Genomic DNA, 23,784 nt, shown 5'->3' on the forward strand with positions numbered 1-23,784 from the left:
CAGAATAGCATCCAAGCCTATGTATAGTATGGGCTCCTTCTGTACCATGATATTGCTGCACTGGAGGTTCTGGTACATTGAACACATGTAGTGTGGCGCTCAATCGTAGCTTACATATTATGTGACAAAATTGAAGGGAAAGTTACAAACCTTGCTAGAAAGTTCGTATCCAGTACATGTAGTTAAGTATATATATATTTTTCTTTTTCATTTCCTTTTTTTTTAGCGTGCTTAAAAACATTCCCATCGATATGTATCCCTTTCCGCGAAACTATTCTAGAATACAATATATAAAACCTACTGCAATCATGAATTCCTAATTCACAAGAATCACATTTACACACCACCTCATGTCATCTCCTGACATCGGCCAATCAAAGCTATATCTCTTAGCCAAGTAGGGTGTAAAATAGTAACCAATATCGTCCAAAAGCAACACTAAAAAAGAGTATAAAAAGGGAACTATATAACATGAAAAATACCGATCCAAGAAAAATAAGAAAAAGGAATAGAAAAGATATCAGAAAGCAAAAGTTGACCGGACCTATAAAAACCCTCCACCTTCTCCCCGAAAGCCTATTTAGATTACACAACATCCCGCAGACAGAAAATGACACAAATTGGTAGAACACAGAAAACTAGAGAGAATAACAAAAAAAGCGTTGTGATACAATAAGTAGTTATCAAAAACGACGGTATGAAGGTTAAACAAGTGAGAATAACATAAAAAGATAGAATCACAAACCCAGCTTTTTTGTGCAGTTTCCAGACACCCGCCCATACTAAAAAAAAACCTCCCAGATCCACATAGTCCATAAAAGAAAGCAAAAGGAAATATAATAAAAAATAAACATTCCCCAAATAACCGAAACGCCGTGGAGATTTTATGCATCTCTCTATGACGGTATGTAGGTTGGGGTTGTAGGCACTTTTATGAATATACATCGCAAGGGAAAAGGAACTGAGGGAAAGCATCATCCCGCTTATTCGGGAGCACCCACGTTCTGAACTCGGCTGAGAACTGAACAGGGGTACTTTTCCATCCGTTGCAAAAACAGTCCGGAATAAGGGGATAGAAAAAAGGAATGAATGAAGAAAAAGGGTGAACAAATGGAGGGGAGGAGCATCAAAGTAGAGAATAAAACCTAATCTCCAATCATATTAAGGTCGAACCAAATCAAACTTGGCAGCACGAGTTACGGAAAGATATTAACCACCACCGCCGACCAATGATTCTGGTGACATCATTCCACCATTGCCCTCGTCACCGCCTTCTGATATCTTGGAAAGTGTCCGCTCTAGAGCTGGAGGAGCGTCCTTGACTAGTGCAGTCTTCGTAGAGGCAGGAGCCGGGTTTGGCTTTTTCTTTTTCTTAGAATTACCACCATGGCTATTCGACGGTCGCTTCCGTGGCATTGAGATTTTTCCTGTAGGTGGCAGTCTCGGTTTTGGTGGCTTTTGTTTTCCTTGAAGGTGCTCATCTTCAATAAGGGCCTCTTCGTTGTTGGCGTGAAGCTTTGCGAGAAAGAAGTTTTGGACAAGACCAATTTGTTTCGTGATGATCTCGTGTGTAACGGGTTCGAAAGGTGGAGGTTGTTTATAGCCATCAGCTGACACAGCAGCACTATTATAATAACAAAGTCAGTATCTATATCAAGAGGAGGAACGAAGTAATGTTAATGTACCTTGCACTGGGATTCTGGAAAGTACTGCGCATCCTCCCTTGAAGTAGATGCAGTGGAACGGAAAGGGAGGAAAGCCCAAACTCCTTGTCTAGGCCCAACTCCTTAAACCCAAAGAAGTCATCACCAATGTCTTCTGCAAAGTCACCACCGACAAACATCTCACTTCCATCATTAAACATTCTGGAACCATCTCCACCTGTATCTGTAAGAGCCGGACGCTGTGGGTGTGTTAGCAGGGGTACCGTCAAGAATCTCCATAGAATATTCGATGCATACTAAAAGTTCTGTAAGATGAAATTTCATCCGCTCATGAATACCATTGAGTCTAGACCCTAGACGTTCAACATCGTCTCTGATGTACGCTTCTAAACTTTCAACGTCTGCACCATTTTCGTACAAAGCATGTAGGAGCATTTCCTACGGAAATTGTTAGTACGCTATAACTAAATATTTCTGAAAGTTGACATTTACCTCCGGTGAAAATTGTCTTTCATGCGATGGCGCTTCAGCGTAGACCATTAAAGTTTTTGAAAGCTTTTGAATGTAATCCGCTGCAATATCTGTCACTGCATCGATTGCTGTTGGTTGATATTCTTCAAAGCCAGCATGAAAAAATATCTTGCCCACAGATCTCTGTAATGCCGCCCTTGCTACATCGTGACACATTATAGGGCCCTCTTCGGTGACAACGAAGTCTTCTACATCTGCCTCGATGAATTCCTTGGGGTCATATCTTTGAAACTGATTAGAGTACATCTGCAGAGTCTATTAGAAGATTTTCTATGTAATTGAGAATTAGAGCCTTGGACTTGCCTGAGTTTGTACCTGCATTTGCTTGATGACCGCGATTTTCGAGCAAAGTTTTCGCGTATCTTGCATCTGCCTGATATTTGCATCCATCCTTTTGCTTAGTTCGGATTTTGGCTGAGTAAATATCCCCTTTGGAGCAAGCCTTATATCTTGGCCTTGAAGATCGACCTCATCACTGTCTCCATGCCAAACAAGGCTCCAGGGAAGTTCTGGGACACATGAAAGAGGGCTGTAGTAATCAGGCAATAGATCTCCCTCATCATCTCCTTCAGCAGAGTCGACCAACTTGTCACTGCCATTGCCTCGAGGCAGACCCTCGTCCTCGTTTTCCTGAAGAAATTTGAGATGTCGTTCTTCATTCCTTAAATACCGCCCCATGTCGGTTCTTGATCGTAGAAGAGCAGGCTCTTCGGGGTTGAGTCGATTTCCACGCAAAAGCTTATGCCGGTCACTCTAACGCATCAATTAGAAAAAAATATCGGGTTTACTCAATTCACATGGACTTACTGCAACTTTTGCTCTAGCCTTTTTAGTCATGGTTTTCCAAGCCTGGTACTCCACGTCATTTGAATCGTCATCAATTTTGTCATGGTCAATCTCCATTTGTGACATCGATGTTCCCGAGATACCATTTGGAACCGGTGTCCCTCCCAGAGGTGTGAGAAATCCGTTTTGCATTATGTTTACCTGGCTGCTTTCTCCTGGCGGCAGTGAGTCGGCCCGGAGGAGATGTACCGTAGGTGGCTTTACTTCAGGCGTTCCCTCTGTTCGGGCCCCCTTCCTAGCCTTTTTGGTCCCGGGAGCTTTCCTACCACGGGATGACATGAGGGGTTCTATCGGTAATGTATTAATAAATGTTTTTATCAATGAGAACCAGATTTAGGGCTAGGTGTGAATGAATAACGAAAGAAAGGATTACCATCGTCACTTTCACCTTCAGCGTCCACCTCCATAGTACCGGCCTCTTCCGCCTCAACCTCCGCCCTATCCCTAATAACTATATCCGGAATTAAAGGTATTAGATTTTGTGTGGCTTTCTGCATGCACTTGGCATGCTTCCTGAGGTAATGCATTGGATCTGCGTTATAGGCAAGGCAATTCGCCCATATTAGATTGAGGTCATCGACAAACTCTTTCTTGCTTTTGTATTGATGTGTTTTTAGCTTTTTCATTACGGTTCCTAAGTCCATAGGATGTTTGATAACTAAGAAACACGTTGAAATGGTAAGTTAGGGGTACTGTCGTTCAAATGCAGACTGTTAACTTACTGCTAAAATAATCTGGTGCTTCCCGTTTATTTACTCGATTCAGAAATGCAGTTGAGTGTTCTGTTAACGCTCTTAATTCAAGCACAACTTTTTCTGCCGCTTCATATAACTCTTCTTGGCCCACTTTGTCTTCGTTAGCCCACTTAGACCGGTTTTTCCTAACTTCCGACATCAAGTTCCGCAACTCCATGTCTGACACTTTAACCTTCTCGCGCTTTGCATCGATTCTAGCGATTAAGTGTTTCAATGTTAGGCTTGATGCACCCAAATTCGCACTACTTAATTTTCCAGGGGCATTTGCTTGCGCCGCATTTGCCTCTGCGTTGACCTGTCTATCAGACTCCTCGAGCTTCTGCTGTTCCAACATTGCGTCTCTATCATTTTCCAGTGTGAAGAACATGGTGGATAACGCGCTTCTCGCCGCCTCCTCCGCGGCTTTCCTGTCTGCTTCTAGCTTTTCCCTAGTCGCGGTAGCATTCTTTTTTGCTTCCGCTATATTCCTCGAGGGCTCACTGGACTGGGAATGTGACGATAAAGCTTTTGCGAGCAAAGGCGAGGGCGCGCTTTTCTTTGGCTCCTCATCTCCGTCGTCGTCGTCGAAATCGTAGTCGTCGTCGTCAAGCTGTCGCGCTGGAGGCCGAACATTGTCTAGAACGGAAGATGCCGCAGGATTGGTTTGACCAGAAGGATAATTATCGTTGAGCTCCAGTGTTGAAAGGTCCAGTTCTGGAGCAGCGCAGCAAGGACGGTCAGTCCTGAACAAGCTCTGTATTGTTTTCTCATATTGGGTGTATCGCTGCCGGAAGATCGCGGTGATGGAATCCGAGGTTTCCTCCTTTTCCCCCATGTCGATTCCTATATCGATAGAGGCTGTCCGAGTGCGTTCAGAGCGCTGGGAGGTATCTTCACGAGTAATTTGCGGACGCTGCCATTGTGAGGGGAGGGAGGACATGATGTGGGGAGGTTGGGGGGGTGGTGTATTTTGACGCGAGTAGGAACGTCAAAGGAGCGAGCTAAGTTGCTCGGGTCATAGCCCGAGCTATGAACAAGCGACCCTCAGGGATGAGAGGATGAAAATGGGATGAAAATCGATGAAGTTCGCGATGGAAACAGGCGTCGATTTCGCGGGGAACAGTTGAGGCGCACCAGGTGAGGTTGTGGACGCTTCGGTTATGGGTGACTAAGGCGTTGCGTTGAGGTCGAATACTGAAGACACAAGGTGACACCCTTACAACAGCTCAGACACAGACAGAAGGCAAAAATTCGTCAAGAAAATAACTTTCATATCTTTTCTAACGATTCCCTTTTGTTTGGCTACTATTTCGTTTCGTTTATCGGATTCTATGTTGAAGGTGCCATGCAGCTTGTAGTACTCCGTCTACACGCGCGACCATTAATTTAACCCACACTGCATAGTATGTAGTTCAACAGTAGGAATCGTAATGAAGGTCTATAGACCTAATAAGGGCATTCAATGGTAGAGTTAATTATATGTCCGATATGATAAGGATTTTTTCAACACTACATATACGCGGACCCTAGAAAGTAATATCCGAGTGATATCCAATGATAGACGACGCGTATGAGACATCAACACTAATCTTTTCAAAATAGTTTAGTCTTGTTAGTAACTTGAAATAATATATAAGATCTATAGGCTCTTAGGTTTTCAATTGGTTTGTTGGGTTGTGTACATGTATTGAGGGAATACTCTGAATCTAAGTATTAGATGACATGACGGTCATATTTAGAAATACATGTATACATATAATAACATCTTGGCTTATGTACATGTATGTATACTTATGTAACTACCCCCCAAAAATTATATAAACCAAAACGCACCCATACCACTAGATACCGGCAAACTCCAGCGCGCTGACATGATGAATTCAACAATTATGTACATGTAGCTAATAGAAATTTTTTGGAGTAGAGATCTTTCATATTCATATCACTTCTAGAATTCTGTTGTACTCTTCTTCATATCTGCTCGTGAGAGATAGATAACGAGTGATTTTTCATGAAGATAGAATAGTACTGCTAGAGGATCTTGTTAACTCATTGATTATATGGAGCCCTAAGACTACATATGTATATCGACAATATAGCGTACATAAATTTTGTATATGTTACATGAATGAACAGTGAAATTACATGTGATTATAACTATATGTAGTATTGCATGCAGTGAATTACCACCGGAACTTGAGAAGTAATTGGCTATAAATGTCAGGCCAAACTGCAAAGCTACATGTACTACGCCTAATTAAGATAATACGGCCTAAGACAAATCGACCCCTTCCAAACGATTGTTGTACAGGTAATCCCTAGTTTTCGCGCGCAGTGTCTCTTAGACTGTCAAGTTGTGGTTGTTCTGTGCTTGTAAGATTGGAATGAGATACATAAAACCATGGTTGGGGATTTGTGAGAGACTTATTCAGGTTCAATCTTAGCTATAATCATTAGCTACATTTATTGCTTTGTATTTTGGAAAAAGGAGCCGACATTAATTTAAGTAACAGCTTAAGGGATAGGGTATAGATACATGTATGTAAATACTAATTATTGTATAAAAACGGGGTCAAATTATCACTACTATATGATTACGGAGTTCAGTGAAGAATATTTTATCAATACCGTACCGTATATATAGCAAATCCACGCCCCTCTACTAGCTTTGTGGTACCGTATAAGAAGTACATGTACATAGTTAATCTAAAGGACAGGGAGGTGGGAGAATAGAGCAAAGAGTCGCCAAATACTAAAGTGATGAAAGATGAAACATAAAAGATGATTATATATAGTACTCGAATTTTCGGTAAGATACATTCGTGTACCCTCAGCCTAGCTACTTGTAGGCACCCATCTTACACGCATAAATACATGTATATGGAACATGAACATACACGTAGGCTATACTTGTAGGTTGTACACCATGATAAATGTACATCTAGATTCGATGTACATTTACGTAGAGTGCGCGCGCGCGTACACACCAAAACTTTTATGTATGTACATGTATACATGTATACATACGCATATTACTACATGTACATGTAGTCTCGTACCCATCCCCTACTAGCAGCAAGCTTCTCCTCCGGAGGGATGGAAGCAGGGGGACTGGGGACGAGCCTAGCATATTACATGTAGTACATCATGCACTAGCCCCATACATGTATACATGTACATACTTGTAGTTTACATTACATTTACTCCCATCCCACATCAACCACCTCTGCCAACCTTTCCCAAAACTATCCCATCCTTCCAATACTTTTGCTATATCCATCGTGTCATCATCTCAATTGCCACTTATCAGCATCAAAACCGTTTGGTCTACATTTTTGATTGTAGGAAACCATAATGAGTGAGCAAGAAGCATCCAACCACAACCCTTGCTTGGCATTTCATTGGTAGGATACCCTTATCAACTTTAGATCCCGCCGTAATAGCAGCATAGGCTAAGAAGCCTCTATATAGGTCGGATTCACAGGCAAAAACGGTAGAAGTGGTTTCATCATTGAATGAATGGAAGCTCCCTGGATTCAAGCTTGAGCGGTATTCCTATGGAGAGTTCGCCTGCTTTTTAGGACAGCAAGAGCCTTTCGATAAAATCTACTTTAAAGTAAGTTGTTGTACGAATCATTATTACTAGTATCGATATTTATGATAAGTGTAGTTTGTTATCGATGGCTCCAGGTGGGAAGTCAACCGAAACCTCCCAGTTTTCGTTGATGAATTCGGAAACGAAAATAATCGCTGGACCCCCCAACAGGCTACTGATCATCATGATGCTCTCATATTACATGTTCAGAAACAGCAGACTTTATCAAGGGTTGACATGGGAGAGCTCTGCAGACTAGCTCTTGCTGCTCATGGCCTGTATGATCAATATTACAATGAGTTAGAGTGCATCGTCGACAGGATAGTGTCCGACACCGGTCGACTTACTCTTCCAATATCAGGAACTTTGGAGGTGTTTGTTTTGTTACGGTTTCAGCCAAGGAAACATGTATTCATTTCGAACCAATTTGAAAGAAACGGAAAACACAGCAATTCCGATGATGTTTGGGTAGCCGCATTTCCAGCTGATACCAGTTCAAATCCATATTTACCTCTCTCTGTGAGCCTCAGTAGCTCAGAGAAAGAGAGAAGAATGGAGAGCGAGTGTGCTACGTTACGGTTTCTCAAAGAGCATACATCACTTCCTGTCCCTGAAGTGTTTTCGTACGACGTCCGGTACCCTCCAGTCAAAGATTTAACTTGGGAGCAGAAAGCGCATGACAAGCGTGCTGGTATAATCAACAAAGTTGACTGGCCGTTTATCTTGATGGAAAAACTTGGAGGCTTGTCATTTCAGCAGTATTGGTCACTCGTTGGAAATCCAAGTGAACAAAATCCAGATCTAAAAGATCTTAACATGAGGCGGCAAAAGGTATGAAATCTTAAAAAAAAATACATGATGTATTCAATTCTAACTCTTAAATCTATAGATCTTTGAGCAACTGGCGATGTATCAGTTGGAACTGGCAAAGCATCCAATTGCGGCATGCGGGTACCTAACTCTCAATCTTAGTTACTGGCACAGACCGGATAAAAACTCTCGCACGCCAAAGTCATCATTTGGAGTTCGTCCTTGTATCTTTGATACCTGTAGACCCTTTACAGACTCTGTTGTTGCTGCTTTTCCCGATCGTCGGGCAAGATTATGCTTCCCGTTGGCAAATCCAACCAATTGTCTAAGTTCCATCACAGCCCGTTTTAACCACCTTTTCTCTCACAACTCAAAACGCCCCCGAATAATCAGTGACCCCACAGTGGAAACCGAAAAAGATCATTTTATTGCCCTCGAACAAATGCGGTCTCTCGTATTTGAAACCCTTGGCCTAAATTATGAGACTGGTCCATTTATTCTCCAACATGCCAACTTATTCCCACAAAACATCTTTCTCACTGCCAATTCCGAGAAAGATTTTAAGATAAGTGGGATTATCGATTGGGATTTTGCATCCTCAGTTCCAATTCAGATCAGTGCGTGTCCTCCCCGCATGTGCTTGGGTCGATTACAAATTGGAAACGAGAACGATGTTCAGGAAGCCCAAGCCTCTAGCATATTTCATTCACCAATATTTCCGCAGAACGTGCTTGGGATGCAAAGAACAGAGTATTTTGCGTGTTTGAAACGAATCGAAAACATTCTAGAGGGGAAGGAGGGACGAGGGCTCGCTGTATGTCGGGATTCTACAGGGGATAAAGGGCACTTGTCCGAGGTTTTGAGACAAGAAATGGTCCTACCTGTGTATATTTTGGACGAAATTTGCAGTACATCTCTGCAAGCCCTTACCGGAAGGGTTGCTCACATTTACCTACCACTGATCTTTGAAATGATAAGAGGTCACAAATGGGACAACGTTAAGAATGCTATTTTGAGTGATGGAGCAATGCATTATGCAGTAGAAAAGTGGGAGAAGGGGCAAGAGGACTGGAATCATCATCAGTCGTTTGTCTTGCAGACCGAATGTTCAGATCAACTAGCCGCTTCGAAGGAAGAGTGCTTGGATGAGGTGGCTACTTCGCTGCCAGGATGCTTGGATTCAGATTTCTGAATTTGTAAGAGTTACTAGCCTGCAGCTATCTATATCTATCATTTGATATACTTAATACATGTATCTACTTAGAGGACAAGGGGGAGGAGTGTGTTTGAAGCTTAAGTGTACCTATTAGTTTGGACGGTTTCTGTTTAGCTGGGGAAAATGTTAAACCAATTATGTACTAATCACCAACTGTCCATTTGGTCATGGACATGATTATTGGGAGAATAAAAGGACTAGAGTAGATTGCCATTATGTACATAGTGGATAACTCTCGCTCTCGAATACATACATGTACTCTTGAGGTTTAGTAGGTATATTATGGATATAGACTACGAGTGATTTTGCATGACTATTAAATTTATTTATTTCTGTCAATACTTATGGCACCCAGATAGGGTATATTCCTAGTAAATATACCCTAAACCTCGTCAAAAATAAAACCTAAACATTTATCCTGCAGTTACATACATTATGCTGCTGCTGCTGCTGTAACGTGTTCGGTTGATGAGTGGTTACATAAGCCATCCGTCCATGACTTGGCAGGGCCATGCTAGCATTCATCACCATCATCCCACGTAAATCAGAGAGCTTGGAATAACGCCAATATTAAGGAAACCCATGATGTATTAGCGATGAGGTTTGTAGCTCCCTCCTAAGTGTACAGCGCTGTAGCTCTAGCTACTACCGTCCTAACAATCTATTAGGATCCGAGCTCCATTCGCCGGCGCCTTTTGCGCTTTTACACTTCTTGCTGCGTACTTGGGGTTATCCGAGATTCAAGTTCCAGTCAACGATAAATTCCTCCACTTCATTACCTTCTTCATATTAACGGTACCATCAACTAATATATATCTCGGCCGGGTGCACTGTGCTGATTAAGGCTAGCTATGTTTTTACTGGATTTTGGAAACGAGTAGGAGGAGAATTGTCAACTTTACGCTAGTTGTAGGTGGACGATATAGCTCTATTACGTGGTTGATCGTCTGAAATAACATCCGCCGAGTAGATATGTACACTTATTGGGGGAGTCGGTAGCGAATTTCTACAATCGGCCGCCACTGTAAGCCACCTCTCTTGCCTCACAATATTGAGTATATACTGATAGAAACCTGGTCTACAAGTCTCGCCAGTTTGATCCCTTCGATATACTAGCAAATCTTGTTGGTTCTGTGGGGGCGCTTTTACTGTCAACTTGGTATCACAAGAGGATGCTGGAGCGAAAACGACAGGCAAAGAAGTACCAGTTGGTACCGGGTGAAGATGCGGGTGAAGGTGAAGAAATGGAGGACTTGGAAGCTGGAAGAGTAGATGCCAATGGTGGTGATGAGGATGGAGAGCAGGATATCGGAGACACGAAATGAATGAGAGCTGCGAAGCCTGGCAGTTGTCGTCCCCCCCCCCCCCCCGGTTTTGTTTTATCTCATATGCCGGCATTTACTTTCTCAGATCTGTTTACCTAATTAGTGAGGTGCGGAGGTTTATAATGGAAGGTAAATTTTCTATCCTATCACTTCTCCTTTGATCATCCCCGCACCCGCCTGGCCCCGCCTTTCCCCCGCACCCGCCAACCACCATTTGAGATGGCGATGCGATGAGTTGCAGCTGCGCCGTCCAACCAGAATCCATTATAATCCCGACCAGCTCAGCAAAAGAAAGGAAAGGATCTGCAGCGTTCCTGGAACGCCACCAAGAAGGTTACCTACTGACAGCCCTCTATCCTGAAATTTATTTCGCTCCATGCATGAATTTACTTATTTTCCGATTCGGCTTTTTTGACATGTTTCCGTGCGGCATGTGAATACCTATGTGATGCTTTGTCAACACATGATCGAACCATATGTGCGCTGGAAAAGAATAATTATGAGAAATATCGAGGTCCGTCCGCAAATATAAATGATCATTATATATAGTGATAGTGAGTGTATTCGTTATACCATTGTTTGGGGGCCGAGGCGAGGGAATGATCAAAAAATCGATACCCACATGACCCCTTACTTGAAGCAGCCTAATTCACGCGCAATATATTGTACCTATTTTCAAGACGCTTTATAATCCCCACTAAGAGACGTGACAGTCGACGTTAGTAAATTTCTCCTTAAAACTTCATCGACCGATGAAGCACTCAGGCAACTAGCTGAAACAAATGTATTAAAACTAGAACCACAGAGGTTTATCCAATAGGAGACAAGGAAAAAAAAGTAGTAGCATAGTGCGATCAGTACCACGAGCACCCGAAGCTCAACTAAAAACTTCATATCATGAGGTATCTACTTCCTAAAGACCCTGATTTGAGGTATATATAGCAAAAACAGCCTTACACTTAATGGGCGCACCAGCAGTATGCGGGGCGCCGTCAAGGCTAACCATTATCAAATCCTCATCGCCAGGGACGTGGTACAAGACAAGCCCAAAATGCACTTTTCCCCTGGTGACGTTCTTTCTTTGTCCAGGCACGCTATCTTAACCATCTTGCCCGCCGTCTTCTGCATGTTGATCGCTCCAACCATAGTTGCAGTTCGTGGGGCATCGCCCGGGATGGCCCCAGATATTGATCTCGGGTTAACATTCTTCCTGCTCTAGCTCTGCTATTCCTAACCCCAGCAGCGGCGACAGCCGATACCTACGTCATGGCTCACGGACTGCCCAAAGCGGAATGGTCTAAAGTTTAAAAGCACGCCTTGTGATGCGGAAATTCGGAGCGAGTGATCACCCGTGACACAAGTCGACCTGCCAACTCATCCCCCTTTGACTGTCCGTATGTCACCCCACGAATACAAATCAGTCATGATAGCTAAGATGTCATCAGATCTAGATCTAGATTTGATCAACTTTTTAGCTTATCTAATTTTACATGACCTCGGTCAAAGTAGAGAGGCTGCTAGTGGCAATGAAAACGTTTCGCCAGATCCAGATGGTAGAACGATAGATAGTAAATGATATGGATACAGAATACAGGATGATAAGTTAACTACCGGATTATGATTCAAAACCAGAATACACGGAAATAACTTGGGGGAAAAAAAGAAAAAAAAGAAAAAAAGAAAAAAACATAATCAAACTCCATGCCCTTGCCTTGCCTTTCCCATCCCCCCCGCTCCCGCGAGCGCCCATTTGCCTGCTATGATAATGATGACGACGATGATGTTGATGACATGAAACGGAATAAAATAAAGAACTGATACACATAAAAAAAAACCAAACAAAAATAATAACAACTCCAGTTCCTTTATTCCATGCCTACTCTCCCGCAAAACTGTAATGAATAGATAAGAAATAAAAATGAAATATGCAAATCCCTCAACACAAGAAAGAAAGCGCATAAAACCACAGCAGCGAGTGGTATACAGGTCGGTCATAAATCAAACGCCTTGGTATCGTAGAGTAAAAGGAAAAATAATGAAACAAATAGTGAAACACCTCCCAACCAAGACCCAAAGCTAAACGAATGCTTGTCGTATTTTTCAAACCGGTGGTGCAATACACGTGTACGTTATTCGACGATGTGGGCTACTATGAGTGCAGGAGCACTCCTCCATCAGCTTTGAATTCTTCATTTGGTTCGACTATGTCTTCATAGCCATTGTCACTATCACCATCTGTGGACGTACCCGGAGGCGAAGCTGACTTCCCCCGCCGTTGGAATTTCTCCTTGAGTACTTGGTACAGAAACTCGTACTGCACCTGGCTCTGCACCATGTACATCCGCTGCTCGCGGAGCTGGTTGACGGTCTCGAAGATGAGATCCTCGCGCTCGTCGGCAGCAATCGCGCCGGCGTCAATCTCGCGGATGAAGTGGTCGAGTGTTACGAAAGTGCCCGATCTGCCAACACCGGCGCTACCTGTACAATGCGCAAATGGTTAGCGTATGTTAGCTATAATTAGGGATTGGGAAGGTGGCTGACAATGGACAATAAGTGGATTATGGGGACCACTGTTCTTCTCGTTTGCTAGCTTCACGGCCTCCAGGAGTGCATTACGGTCTTCACCCTCCGGGACATGGAAGTCCGGCCATCCCTTGAATAGCAGGTGCCATACTGTCTTCTCCTTATCGCCGACCTTCAGGATCAATTTCCGTACTGTGCACGAGCTGCGCTTGTCCTTGGTCTTCTCGACACATTTGATAGTCGCACTGAACCCATCTCCAAACTCGTCGTCGCCATTAACTGCCCACGCTTCATCCTCAACCTTCTCTGGGAAGTACTGGAAGCACTTGTCCCGCCCTAGCTCGAAAGTCTTCGTGAGCATCACAATCACTGCAACGTCGTCGGTCTCATGCCAAATCATTCGCCATATGTGGTTAAACTGCCCTTCTTTCGGGCCCTAACATAAAAGTCAGTCTTCAATCTGTCCAATTCTCTCAATACAGGGTCTACACACCTGAGTGCAGATATATCGCTTGACAGAATTATCCTTACGACTAGTCAATGTGATTGGAGAAGCATTGATGTAGTCGCAGTGCTCCTCGGGCACCTTCAGCTTGATGCGGTTGTACTCCCACGCCGCAATGTTGGAATATCTATTTCGGGAGCTGACTTCGGGCGAGTCGTCGAGCCGCCACTTGGAGTCTTCGTGGGTGTTCACAAGACTCTGGGTTAGGCGTTCGCCCTGTAGGTACTCGAGTTCCAAGAACTTTCTTCGGATCTCTGGAGGCGTTAAAACAAACATTAGCACAGAACTTCTGGTTGTTCGCAATAGTAGAAGCTGTATAAGGGAGTGATGTTTTCTTATTAGAAGAGTTGCCCCCACAACCCTGAATGGGTCGTTTCAACCTCATCTCATCGCGCAAACCGCTTATTCTTTCCTTTTTTTTCCCTCCTTAACGCAATGAACGGCGGGGTTGGACAAAGAAAAAGCAAACAAAACAAAATCGAAAAATCGAAAAAAATCCCGACTTCTAAAAACATACCGTTATGAGATTGAAGCAAAAACCTCGGAATACCTCTATCTGCCGACCGGCCCCTTCGCCGAGACCTCGACATTCTTGGAGACGAGCGTGATGATACGACATGATGGGGCATCCCAGGTCGCCATGTAATGTGGTGGGACATTGGAAAGATTTGGCTTACGTTGGGAAGCTGTATAGTGAATGATTTACGGGGAATGGCGAAGGTAATTGTTATGGAAGTCGTTTTGAATGATTGGCCCTTTACGGGATTGGTACCTATAGGGGATTTTCGTTTGGGCGAGCAGGAAGCTTATGTGTTGATGTTTGGGTGGTTGCGATCGATGGAGGGGTGTTGGTAGTTATTATGCGGTAGTGGGGCGAGAGAGGAGACCTTATGAGGAGTGAGGACTTGGGATGGGCGGTTGGGTTGCAGATCGCGTGGTGGGGAGAGGAGCTATGAATACATATGTGTGGTTTTCGGGAGGGAGGGATTTGGGGGGGGGGGGTTATTTAGGGAGAGATTTAAAGAGTGTGGGGGGGGGGGACCGAAATGGCGAAATGCGTGAATGTGGCAGGGTGAGGGCAGTTCAGGGAAGAGGAAGAGGTAAGTTTAGGTGGACACGAGAACTGATTGCTTGAACACAGTTGCGGAATTATTGATTGATTGAGGTGCGAGTGAGCGAGCATGTGGGAGATTGGGTATGAGTGTGTGGCCCCTAACTACATGTAACTATATGCTATGTGTGTACCTAACTGTGTCAGAGTAGGTGCGCCAGGCAGACTGCGGATAACGGTTTGTCTTGCGCTTGCTTCAGTATCAATCGCTCACTCGTTCAAAGCTCGCTGGACGAAGTAATTATTTGTTCCTTCTTATGTCATGTCCTTTTCATCCTGTCTTCCTGTCCTGTCCTTTCAAAAAAGGGATGAGCCCCCCTCTTACCCTACAACAAGCAAGAGCGGCTAGCGGAACTTCACTTTGGCCGGGGGTTCTGGTTCCTGGAGTGTTTATCAAGGATGCAGCAGTAGAGGTACATACATATATGTAGTTAGTAGTTAGAGTCTCTACAAGTGTTATTGGTAATAATATATCATACATGAAATGAGGTTTAGCTAGCCCTTCTAATGGCAAGAGAAACCAGGAGACAACAGAGACCCTGGATTGGACCCTGACCATCAGGATGCGAGTAAGAGTGAGCTAGAGTCAACTCCAAGTTTCTCTGTCCCACATCTCAACCGTAGGGCGTAACTACATGTATGTCTGGAATCTGGATTGCACAGGCTACACAGCTTCAAAAACAACTGCACAGCTAGAAGCACAGAAGAGCGGCCGAGTCGATAATATTCACTTTCACTTTCGTAGATTTTTATGACTTTTGCCTACTGTCATTCCCACATGTCATGTACCTCCAATGTCATGTCGCTGCTGCTTGACATATCTGCGGACTCCTCTCACATCGATGAATCGTGTGCGTGCACACCGGATCACTCTACCCATCTTTATGTGTCTTGCGGATCGTGCCCTGCCCTCGCAGAGAGCAGAGCCGCACACACCGCCGCTTTGGTCCAGGGAGAGATGGAGGGATGAGGTAGGGTTGTCTGCATGGGTTTGCATGTGGGATGCAATGATTGGAAGGAAACCCATTAAACAACGATGTGGTCCTTGATCTATCGCATCCATCCATCTATCGGGTTGCACACACAGCCCATCTTCTCGTTTCGGTCTTGCCTCTTCCTTTCCCTTCACTCTGCTTCACCTCACCTCGCAGCTTGCCACTGTGGGGAAACTGCAAACTCCGTATATCCGACCAAGAGTAGACCGGCTGAGTTGCCTTCCTTTGTTGATCTCTCATACGTGTAAAGTGTGGTTTTGTGCTTGCTTGCTTGCCTACGGAGAGAAGGGGATGACGGTGCTGCTGAGCTGAGAACCTTCCTCCAAGCTTCCAGAGGGACAGCGGCTCAAGTCCTGTGACGTCGCGCGCACGGGCTGGACTCCTCCTTACGATGTTTCTGATAGAGAGGGGAGGAGGGCGTGTAGGTAGACTGTGTTCTACCTACTGGTTACATGCAGTTGCAAGGCGCTGTCGTCTGTCTGCATGTAGGTACTCTACCAAGAAATCAACAGCTTCTTCGGCGGTTGGGAAGCTGGTCACCAATTGAAGAGCATACTCTTAATAATGAGCACAGGAACGTTATTTGCGTGCGTAGCAAATAACATCGTAGATAGGACTGCTGCAGTGGTTGTATCTTTGACAGATGTCTCTTTTGGGCGACCTGTAACCCACCGCCAGGGCTCCATGATACAGGTTTTTGGTGTTCTAAAAAAATATTGAGACACTGGTAATGAAAATATTGATCACATGTCCATGTAGTAGAGTAGAGTAGCTCTTGTAGCTTATCGCCGGCCCGCCTAAGAATCATGTGCTACTAACTGGTTGCTGCTGCTTTTAGCAGTCCAGTGTCCGCTTTAGTCATCCTGTCAAGCATTTGTTTTTCTTCTTTTTCCCTGGTAACCGGTTAGTTCCCCGGTTACTGACATGCATAACCCGCCTGCATTTTTGCCCCTCCTCACCACCACCAAAACCACCACAACCACCATCGTCAGTGATAAAAAAAAAATAAAAAATTCAATAGTGGGGAGAGCGATTTCTCAAAGCACCAGAGGAACAGCAGCATCAACAAGGTAATCCCTTGTACATTGCACTAAATATTTGCAATGATTTGGATACGTGTCTTTGAGGTATGTTAAATCACACGCCCACCCCCTCTTGTTCTTCGTCGTCTCCTTCTTCCGCCTTGCAGATACAGGATCTGCGGTTGCAGCAGCTGTAGAATATGCGCTGATATGAACGACAGGCCTGGCTCGTTGCAAGAGTTGAGTTCAACCCCCCCCTCCCCCCCGCGCGCGCTGGATTCGTGGCATGGGGATCATCGCCGCCCACCAGCCTAGAAAGAAGGAAAGAAAGAAAAATATTATTCCAGAGGGCGCATACACATGATTCATCCGCTCTACGTCGTCCCTCTGTCTGCCTGCGCACCCGCACTCGCACCCGCACCTACGTATCAAGAAGACGCGCAGTCCGCAGCGGAGTACGCGGGGTGGAAGCAAAACCACCCCCCCCCCCCGGGGGACTGGGGTTGGGGGAAGTGACGTGGCAAAGATTGAACTGCTTACTGACCAGAAAAGTTACTGAGGAGTCCGGCGTTTCATCGTGTGGTAGCAAATATCCATGGGCGATTGACGGGTACAAGAAGAGTCGACTACAGCGAGATGGGCGGTACTAAGATTGATGGTTGGTATCCTTTCTTTGCTACTTTCAACCTACTTGTTTCCCGCACATTTTATTATCTCCTTCCCTGGTGGAGTGATGGGGGTGTGGTACCTACTACGGGTAAGGTAACTAGGCTGACACGCGTTTCAGGTGGTGCCGAAGAAAGTGGCTTTAAGAAGTTCGTCAAGATATATGCCGAGGAACTTAAAGAAACGTTTCGGCGTCGGTAGTTGAGGCTCAGCAGCAGCTCTTTTGTATGAAGGAGGGATGCGCTGTGGCTTTAGAATTAATCCGGATTGAAACATTTGTGTGGGTAACCACCAACCACAAGTAGCACCGGCACCACAATGTGTTTCTAGTTCCAATTCCGTTGCAATCAATCATTACCCCCCAAACCGGCCATGCCACTACCGTAAGGTTCGAAGTGTTTTTCACCCAAATATCTCTTTTTGATTATCATTTCTTTATTTTAATTGCTACCTCCCGTTTTCTTTATCTATTCCCTCTGCATTTGCACCCGGACATTAAATTGGGCTTCTTTGACTATAACCTACGTTATTTGGCTCTCATTCCGTCCGAAGATCAATGGGCGCAAGCCCTCCAGCATCCTAGTGACCGAATTCTCTCTTCATCAAAAGTTTTCCCCATGATGAATGGATTCGGTCAATTGATGCAAACATTCCAACCCCACTCCCAATTATTAGTTCTAGTTAATCATTGACTCTCCTGTATGTTAATATGTGTATTGATTTTTCAAATTTCTGGACCTCGGTCCCCCCGAGACTCCCCTCTCTCTAAGTTAATGCAAGTTACACATGCTACATACATTAGTCGCCAAGCCCCACCACCCACATTCCCACATTCTCACATTTCCACATCTGATGCTTTCCCAGCCAGGGAATTCTCCAGGAAGATCACTGTACGCTGCATAGATTGCCATTGGCCGGTAAGTGATGCCCTGTGGCAAGGTTTCGATCAAATTCGGCACGACTCCACAATGGTATGTTCGCAGAAATGACCGAAATGACGTGATGCATAAAGTCTCCTGTTGATATGGGGGAGGGGGGTGGACATGTATAAGAATTGCGTGGTCGTCGCTGCTGCTGCTCTGTAGAAGAAAAAAAGTGAATATCACATACCTTATCGCGGGGCTCCCTATCTTGCCTATTACCAATTGACGCGAAATAGCAGTAGCCAATTCCCATCTCCAAAGCTATCAAAGGGCACATACAGTTAGTAGTACTATCAGTATCAGTATCAGATATCAATATGCCCACTGCAATTGTCACCGGCGCAACAGGTTTGTCCCCCACCTCCCCTCCATTTACCAGAAAACAACCCCTCTCACACACCCCTCAAGGTATCAATGGGCTCGCGCTCATCCGCACCCTCTCCGCGGACCCCAAGACCTGGACCCAGATCCACGCCGTATCCCGGTCCGCCCTATCGGTCAGCACCCTGTTTCCGGCGAACGTGCAGCACGTGCCGCTAGACCTCCTCGGGGGCGTGGCAGACATTGCAAAGGCACTCAAGCAGAGAATCAATGAGCTGAGCAACGACGCAATCTACGTTTTCTTTGCGGCCTATCTGGAGCAGGAGACGGAGGAGAAGCTGTCGGACGTGAATGGGGCGTTGTTGCGCAATTTTCTGGAGGGGGTGAGGGGGGCCGGGCTGGAGAAGCGGCTCAAGAGGGTTGTGCTGACGACGGGGGCGAAATATTATGGCGGTAGGTCTAGTCATTTTTTTTTTTTTTTTTTTTTTTCGCTGTGCTGTGCTGTTTTTTTTTTGTTCGGGGTGGTGGTGTTGTATGGTTGTGGGATGGTGGTTGAGAGCTGATTTGATGGGGGTAATGATCGATAGTGCACCACGGCGCCGTCAAGGTCCCGTGCGAAGAGGAGGACCCGAAGGTTGTGGGGCCGACGGTGCCGAGGAACTTTTATTACGTGCAGGAGGACATCTTGATTGAGATGTCGCGCGGCCAGAGCTGGGACTGGTGCACGGCAATGCCCGGTGCGGTCATTGGCTTTGCTCATGGTGATAATTAACCCTTACCCTGGATTTTTGGATAGAGTGATGATTATATTAATCCGCGGGGGGCGTTGTAGGAAATTTTATGAACATGGCATCTGCAATCGCGATTTATGCGAGCGTGTGCAAAGAGCTTGGAGAGCCACTGCACTTTACGGGGAACCTCCCTGGGTACACGACGTTCGATACGCATAGCTCTGCGAAGCTTGTTGCCGGTATGCATATATATAGCATCCATTGCGTCCTCCGATACTTGTAGGAGAGGGGAGTGATACTGACATGTAGCCCAGAGTTCGAGATCTGGGCCGCGCTGAATGAGAAATGCCACAATGAGCGCTTCAATATCGTCAATGGGGACCAGGCCAGCTGGCAGTCCATGTGGCCCAAGATTGCGCGCCACTTTGGCGTCCGCATTCCGCCGAACCAGTTCGTGATGCCCGCGCCGCTCCCGGGTAAGTACAAAATCGCGCAGGACCCGCCGCTAGCTGCGCATGCGGACAAGATGGGCCTTGTCGGCGTGCTCGAGGAGAACGCGATTGACTGCAGGGTGGACCTAGTGAAGTGGGCCGAGCGGGAGGATGTTAAGAAGGCGTGGGCGGAGATTGCAAAAAGAGAGGGACTGAAGGATGACGCCTTGAAGAGGGCGACGTGGGTGTTTGCGAACATGATGATCGGAAAGAAGCACCCTTGGGTGTCGAGGTGATTGATATCCTGTGTCTCGTACGGGCAGACAGATGTGACTTTTGGTGTGATAATAACGGGTATTTTTATTTTGGTGCAGCATGACCAAAGCGAGGAAGTTTGGATGGACGGGATATGTCGATACTTGGGAGGTATGTGACCGCTGAGTCTTTCCGTGCTGGCAGTGCAGTGTGGATTCAGGCAGACTGAAAATGTCTCTCTTAGTGCCTTGAGGATACTTTCAACGAGCTCGAGCAGGAAAAGATCATTCCGAGGCCGCAGAGCTTGATCCACTAGGACATGGGTGAGGATTTATGATCAATCACAGCCTATCACTCGGAGAATCGTACAAACGAAGTTGATTGATCTCCTTTTTACTCATTAATTCATTGATAAGTTGGTTGACCGATTGATAATTGATTAATTGTATGCAGCCCGGAGGTTACGACAAAAGTTGATTGAACCTTTTTTCTTTTTTCTCTTTTTTTTTTTTTGGTAAGTTGGCTGGTTTGGTTTGATTGATAATTGATTAATTGTATGCAGCCCGGAGGCTACGACAAAAGTTGTTTGTTTAGTTCATTGATAAGCTGTTGATAATTGTATGCTATGACAAAAGTTTATTGATTTGGTGTATTTAACTGCAAAATGCCACAATGTATGTATTGAGAACAATCGATTGAGTCGGGAGGCAGCCGGTGGTCATGTTCTTTAGTGCGGTACGACGCACTACACGGACGTAGTATGTCGTAGAGATGATAAGCCCGCGTCCCGTAGTGAAGGCACTACACCGGAAGTTTTGTCCTGATATTCCATACTTCCAAACTCATACCGGTCTCTTGAACCACGGGCGCTTCGTAGGGCTATTGCAAATCATCTCGTGTCAATCTTTTACTTACAGCTATCGTAAGTCGAGGCATGTACGTGTATCAACCTGACTCTGCAGTGGCCCAGTACACGTTGTTTCGCTATATCGGCGCTGTCCTTATCACTTTGTTCAAGCCGGGATTTCGGTGTCTCGGTTTTCTGGGTGCTGGCGAGTGCCGATAGGCAGCCGGGGGGTAAAGCGGCTACAGGAGAGGCATGCATAGCTTTTATCTGACTGGCGGTGGTTCGCGGAAGGTTCCAGAGAATTTGTGTCTGACTGTTGGGGACAGAGCGGTATCACAGCTTCGGGATGACACAGCCAGACACACAGTCAGGCGGGAGGAGCGAGGTGCATACCTCCCCATAAACCGGCACATGTTTATCACCGCCCAAAGTTCCAGGTAAAAATTTCTCCATATACTTAAGCTTGCCTAGAGTTATATACATGTACTTCACTCTAGGGCGGAAGCCTCGCTAAGTTAAAAGCTCAGATATCGATGGATAGTTGGGCGTTGAGACCAAACACTATAATATAACGAGATAGCAAAGTGACCTATTAACCAAGGGACATGATGGGTGGACGGGATATGCGTCGCTTAAGCTGGTAAAATCATGGTGCCGAGTACTCAAGTACTAGGTAGCTGACTCGCCGTCAAGAGGACTCGCTATGGGCAAGGTGTCCTGTCCTATACGATGATGACTCACATTACACATATCTCTAGACATCGATAAAAGCCTTGATATAATACCCGAATTCGATAGTCGTCCTATTTTGATATATATCTAGGTATTTGTCTATATACCGGCTACAGATTGGACTGGATAAACAATCAATAACTGAAGACCAATCCACGAGTGATACACCATGACTGGATCAAGAATGCTACGACACGCATCCCCCAACATGCAGGCTAGCGAATCTCGACCAGCTACTTGATGACTATCCTGAAGCCCTTAATCATTCACCAGCGCAACGGGGATATGTACGTAGAAAGCCATACATAGGAAGGGCTAGGGTTCTACCTCCTACCTCCTAAAATCCCCCAGGAAAGGACCAACTAGCACACAAACAATCCACTTCAGCTCTATATCTGGTCTAGGAGTAATCTAGATACACTTGATTCTTTTTAGTCAACAAGCAGAGACTAAGAAAAAAAATAGTCAATCTTGGCACGGTGCTAAGATCCCACAATATTAGTAGTAACAACAGAAAAGCTCAAAATTAACAAGTATTTTCACATAAACACAAGCTCGGCTGGTCTAGTGGTATGATTCTCGCTTAGGGTCGCACTCTAAGTTAATATGCGAGAGGTCCCCGGTTCAAACCCGGGGTCGAGCCTGATTCAATTTTTTTGGTGGTATCTTCTACTCGACCGAGTGAGTCAGGCTGACTCAATCGGCCCTTTCTTCGTAGTTGAAGAAGAATTGTGTGGTAGGCGGACCGTGCTAGCTGACAGTTGATCAGTAATGGTAATTTAAAGTTTTTCCCCGCATTCAGGGGAATGAAAGATGCTATTTAGTGGTACAGGGGGACTCGGGAGTGCTTCATGCATGCCTCCCTCCCTCCCTCCCCACGCTACTGCGGCACCGGTAGAGTACATACTTTACCTCAGGGAATTCCATTCATACTTGGTACATACATTCTACCCCTATATTTTTTCAGTGGTTTTTCACAACACCGGAGGAGCCCAGGGGGCCGCGGGGGGGGGGGGGGGGCAATTTTTAAGTTCCCGATTAATCTCATCGGGTACTTTTTCAGGTCCCATCTATGTTGGTTGGCTCATCGCGATGTGGTGGGCGGAGTCACAAATTCTCACTCATGCGTTGGGAAGTGGGTTAGGTTTCTGGGTTCCTGATTGATGGTTTGGTCACACACAACATTGCACTAACATGACTGGATCCTCACCTCACCGCTTATGGAGGTGGTATGATTGATTACGTATACAGGTACCGAGTTGTAGCACAAAAATTGTCTCCGTAGCCGGAAGAACCCCTGAATGGTCAGAAATACGGTGTACTGTCTTGTCTGCCATGGAGCTGCAAGTATGTATGCACCTGTACCCCAGCGCCGCACTACCTGAAAATAGAGGAAGGGATAATTTTGTAGTAAAGTACAGGTTTTACTCCCAATTGTTTTCCGCCAATTTTCATTCAGTTCGTAAAGTTCTCGTGATTTTCGCATAGCAACCAGCAGGGAATTTCCAAAAGACCAATCCACAAAGTCGGTAATTGGAACTATACCTAAGAGGTATGTTCCTATCAATCTTAAGCTCTCGAGTCGCGTAGCTGTCTCCTGAATATCTTTTGTAGTCGTGGAGTTAGAGTCGTTTCATCATCCACGTAAAAAATCACGAGAACTTTTGTCACCCCACAATACATTCGTGGATATATTACAGAGAGCTATCATGCCTGAGGGATTAAGAGAAAAGAAGACATAAAATAAAAAACTAAAACCAAAAATCATTATGACCAATTACAACGGTCACAGTGACCAAAACAGAAATGGATAAGGAAATGTAAAAATTGAAATTCGTACACCGTTTGCACATCAGTCCAAATAAAAAGTGAAACTCGGCAAATGCCAAGAAAACTCCTACAACCCAAAATGCAATATGAATACCAATTAGGCAATTAATGCCATTACCTCCGAGACACTAATCACTCACGTCTTCGTCTCAGTGTATCGTGCAGGATGCC

The 23,784-nt window shown here is 45.3% G+C and overlaps 6 protein-coding genes across 6 annotated transcripts; 4 read left to right on the top strand and 2 right to left on the bottom strand.

Annotated features, from left to right (window-relative positions):
• Positions 1-1,209: 1,209 nt before the first annotated feature.
• On the bottom strand, positions 1,210-4,715 carry LAJ45_04278 (uncharacterized protein; the record flags this gene model as incomplete). The annotated part of the gene is made up of 8 exons (XM_046113858.1): positions 1,210-1,624; positions 1,686-1,903; positions 1,962-2,102; positions 2,157-2,441; positions 2,499-2,948; positions 3,003-3,328; positions 3,415-3,699; positions 3,764-4,715. The coding sequence occupies 8 exons, from the start codon at positions 4,713-4,715 to the stop codon at positions 1,210-1,212; spliced, it is 3,072 nt and encodes a 1,023-aa protein (XP_045972960.1).
• Positions 4,716-7,129: 2,414 nt separating this feature from the next.
• On the top strand, positions 7,130-9,372 carry LAJ45_04279 (uncharacterized protein; the record flags this gene model as incomplete). Its single annotated transcript, XM_046113859.1, has 4 exons — positions 7,130-7,179; positions 7,247-7,391; positions 7,446-8,201; positions 8,260-9,372. The coding sequence occupies 4 exons, from the start codon at positions 7,130-7,132 to the stop codon at positions 9,370-9,372; spliced, it is 2,064 nt and encodes a 687-aa protein (XP_045972961.1).
• A 620-nt stretch (positions 9,373-9,992) lies between these two features.
• On the top strand, positions 9,993-10,721 carry LAJ45_04280 (uncharacterized protein; the record flags this gene model as incomplete). The annotated part of the gene is made up of 5 exons (XM_046113860.1): positions 9,993-9,997; positions 10,065-10,191; positions 10,246-10,305; positions 10,367-10,420; positions 10,482-10,721. 5 exons carry the CDS (start codon positions 9,993-9,995, stop codon positions 10,719-10,721), a joined length of 486 nt encoding a protein of 161 aa, XP_045972962.1.
• Positions 10,722-12,870: 2,149 nt separating this feature from the next.
• Positions 12,871-14,339, bottom strand: LAJ45_04281 (uncharacterized protein; the record flags this gene model as incomplete). Its single annotated transcript, XM_046113861.1, has 4 exons — positions 12,871-13,199; positions 13,263-13,680; positions 13,738-14,003; positions 14,267-14,339. The coding sequence occupies 4 exons, from the start codon at positions 14,337-14,339 to the stop codon at positions 12,871-12,873; spliced, it is 1,086 nt and encodes a 361-aa protein (XP_045972963.1).
• Positions 14,340-16,958: 2,619 nt separating this feature from the next.
• On the top strand, positions 16,959-17,744 carry LAJ45_04282 (uncharacterized protein; the record flags this gene model as incomplete). The annotated part of the gene is made up of 4 exons (XM_046113862.1): positions 16,959-16,982; positions 17,099-17,116; positions 17,430-17,535; positions 17,665-17,744. The coding sequence occupies 4 exons, from the start codon at positions 16,959-16,961 to the stop codon at positions 17,742-17,744; spliced, it is 228 nt and encodes a 75-aa protein (XP_045972964.1).
• A 1,039-nt stretch (positions 17,745-18,783) lies between these two features.
• Positions 18,784-20,520, top strand: LAJ45_04283 (uncharacterized protein; the record flags this gene model as incomplete). The annotated part of the gene is made up of 7 exons (XM_046113863.1): positions 18,784-18,814; positions 18,875-19,240; positions 19,375-19,548; positions 19,620-19,757; positions 19,833-20,241; positions 20,324-20,375; positions 20,449-20,520. The coding sequence occupies 7 exons, from the start codon at positions 18,784-18,786 to the stop codon at positions 20,518-20,520; spliced, it is 1,242 nt and encodes a 413-aa protein (XP_045972965.1).
• Positions 20,521-23,784: the final 3,264 nt, after the last annotated feature.

This window comes from Morchella importuna, assembly GCF_003444635.1.
Source record: "Morchella importuna strain M04M26 chromosome Unknown Morimp01GS010, whole genome shotgun sequence".
In the NCBI taxonomy this organism is placed as follows: domain Eukaryota; kingdom Fungi; phylum Ascomycota; class Pezizomycetes; order Pezizales; family Morchellaceae; genus Morchella; species Morchella importuna.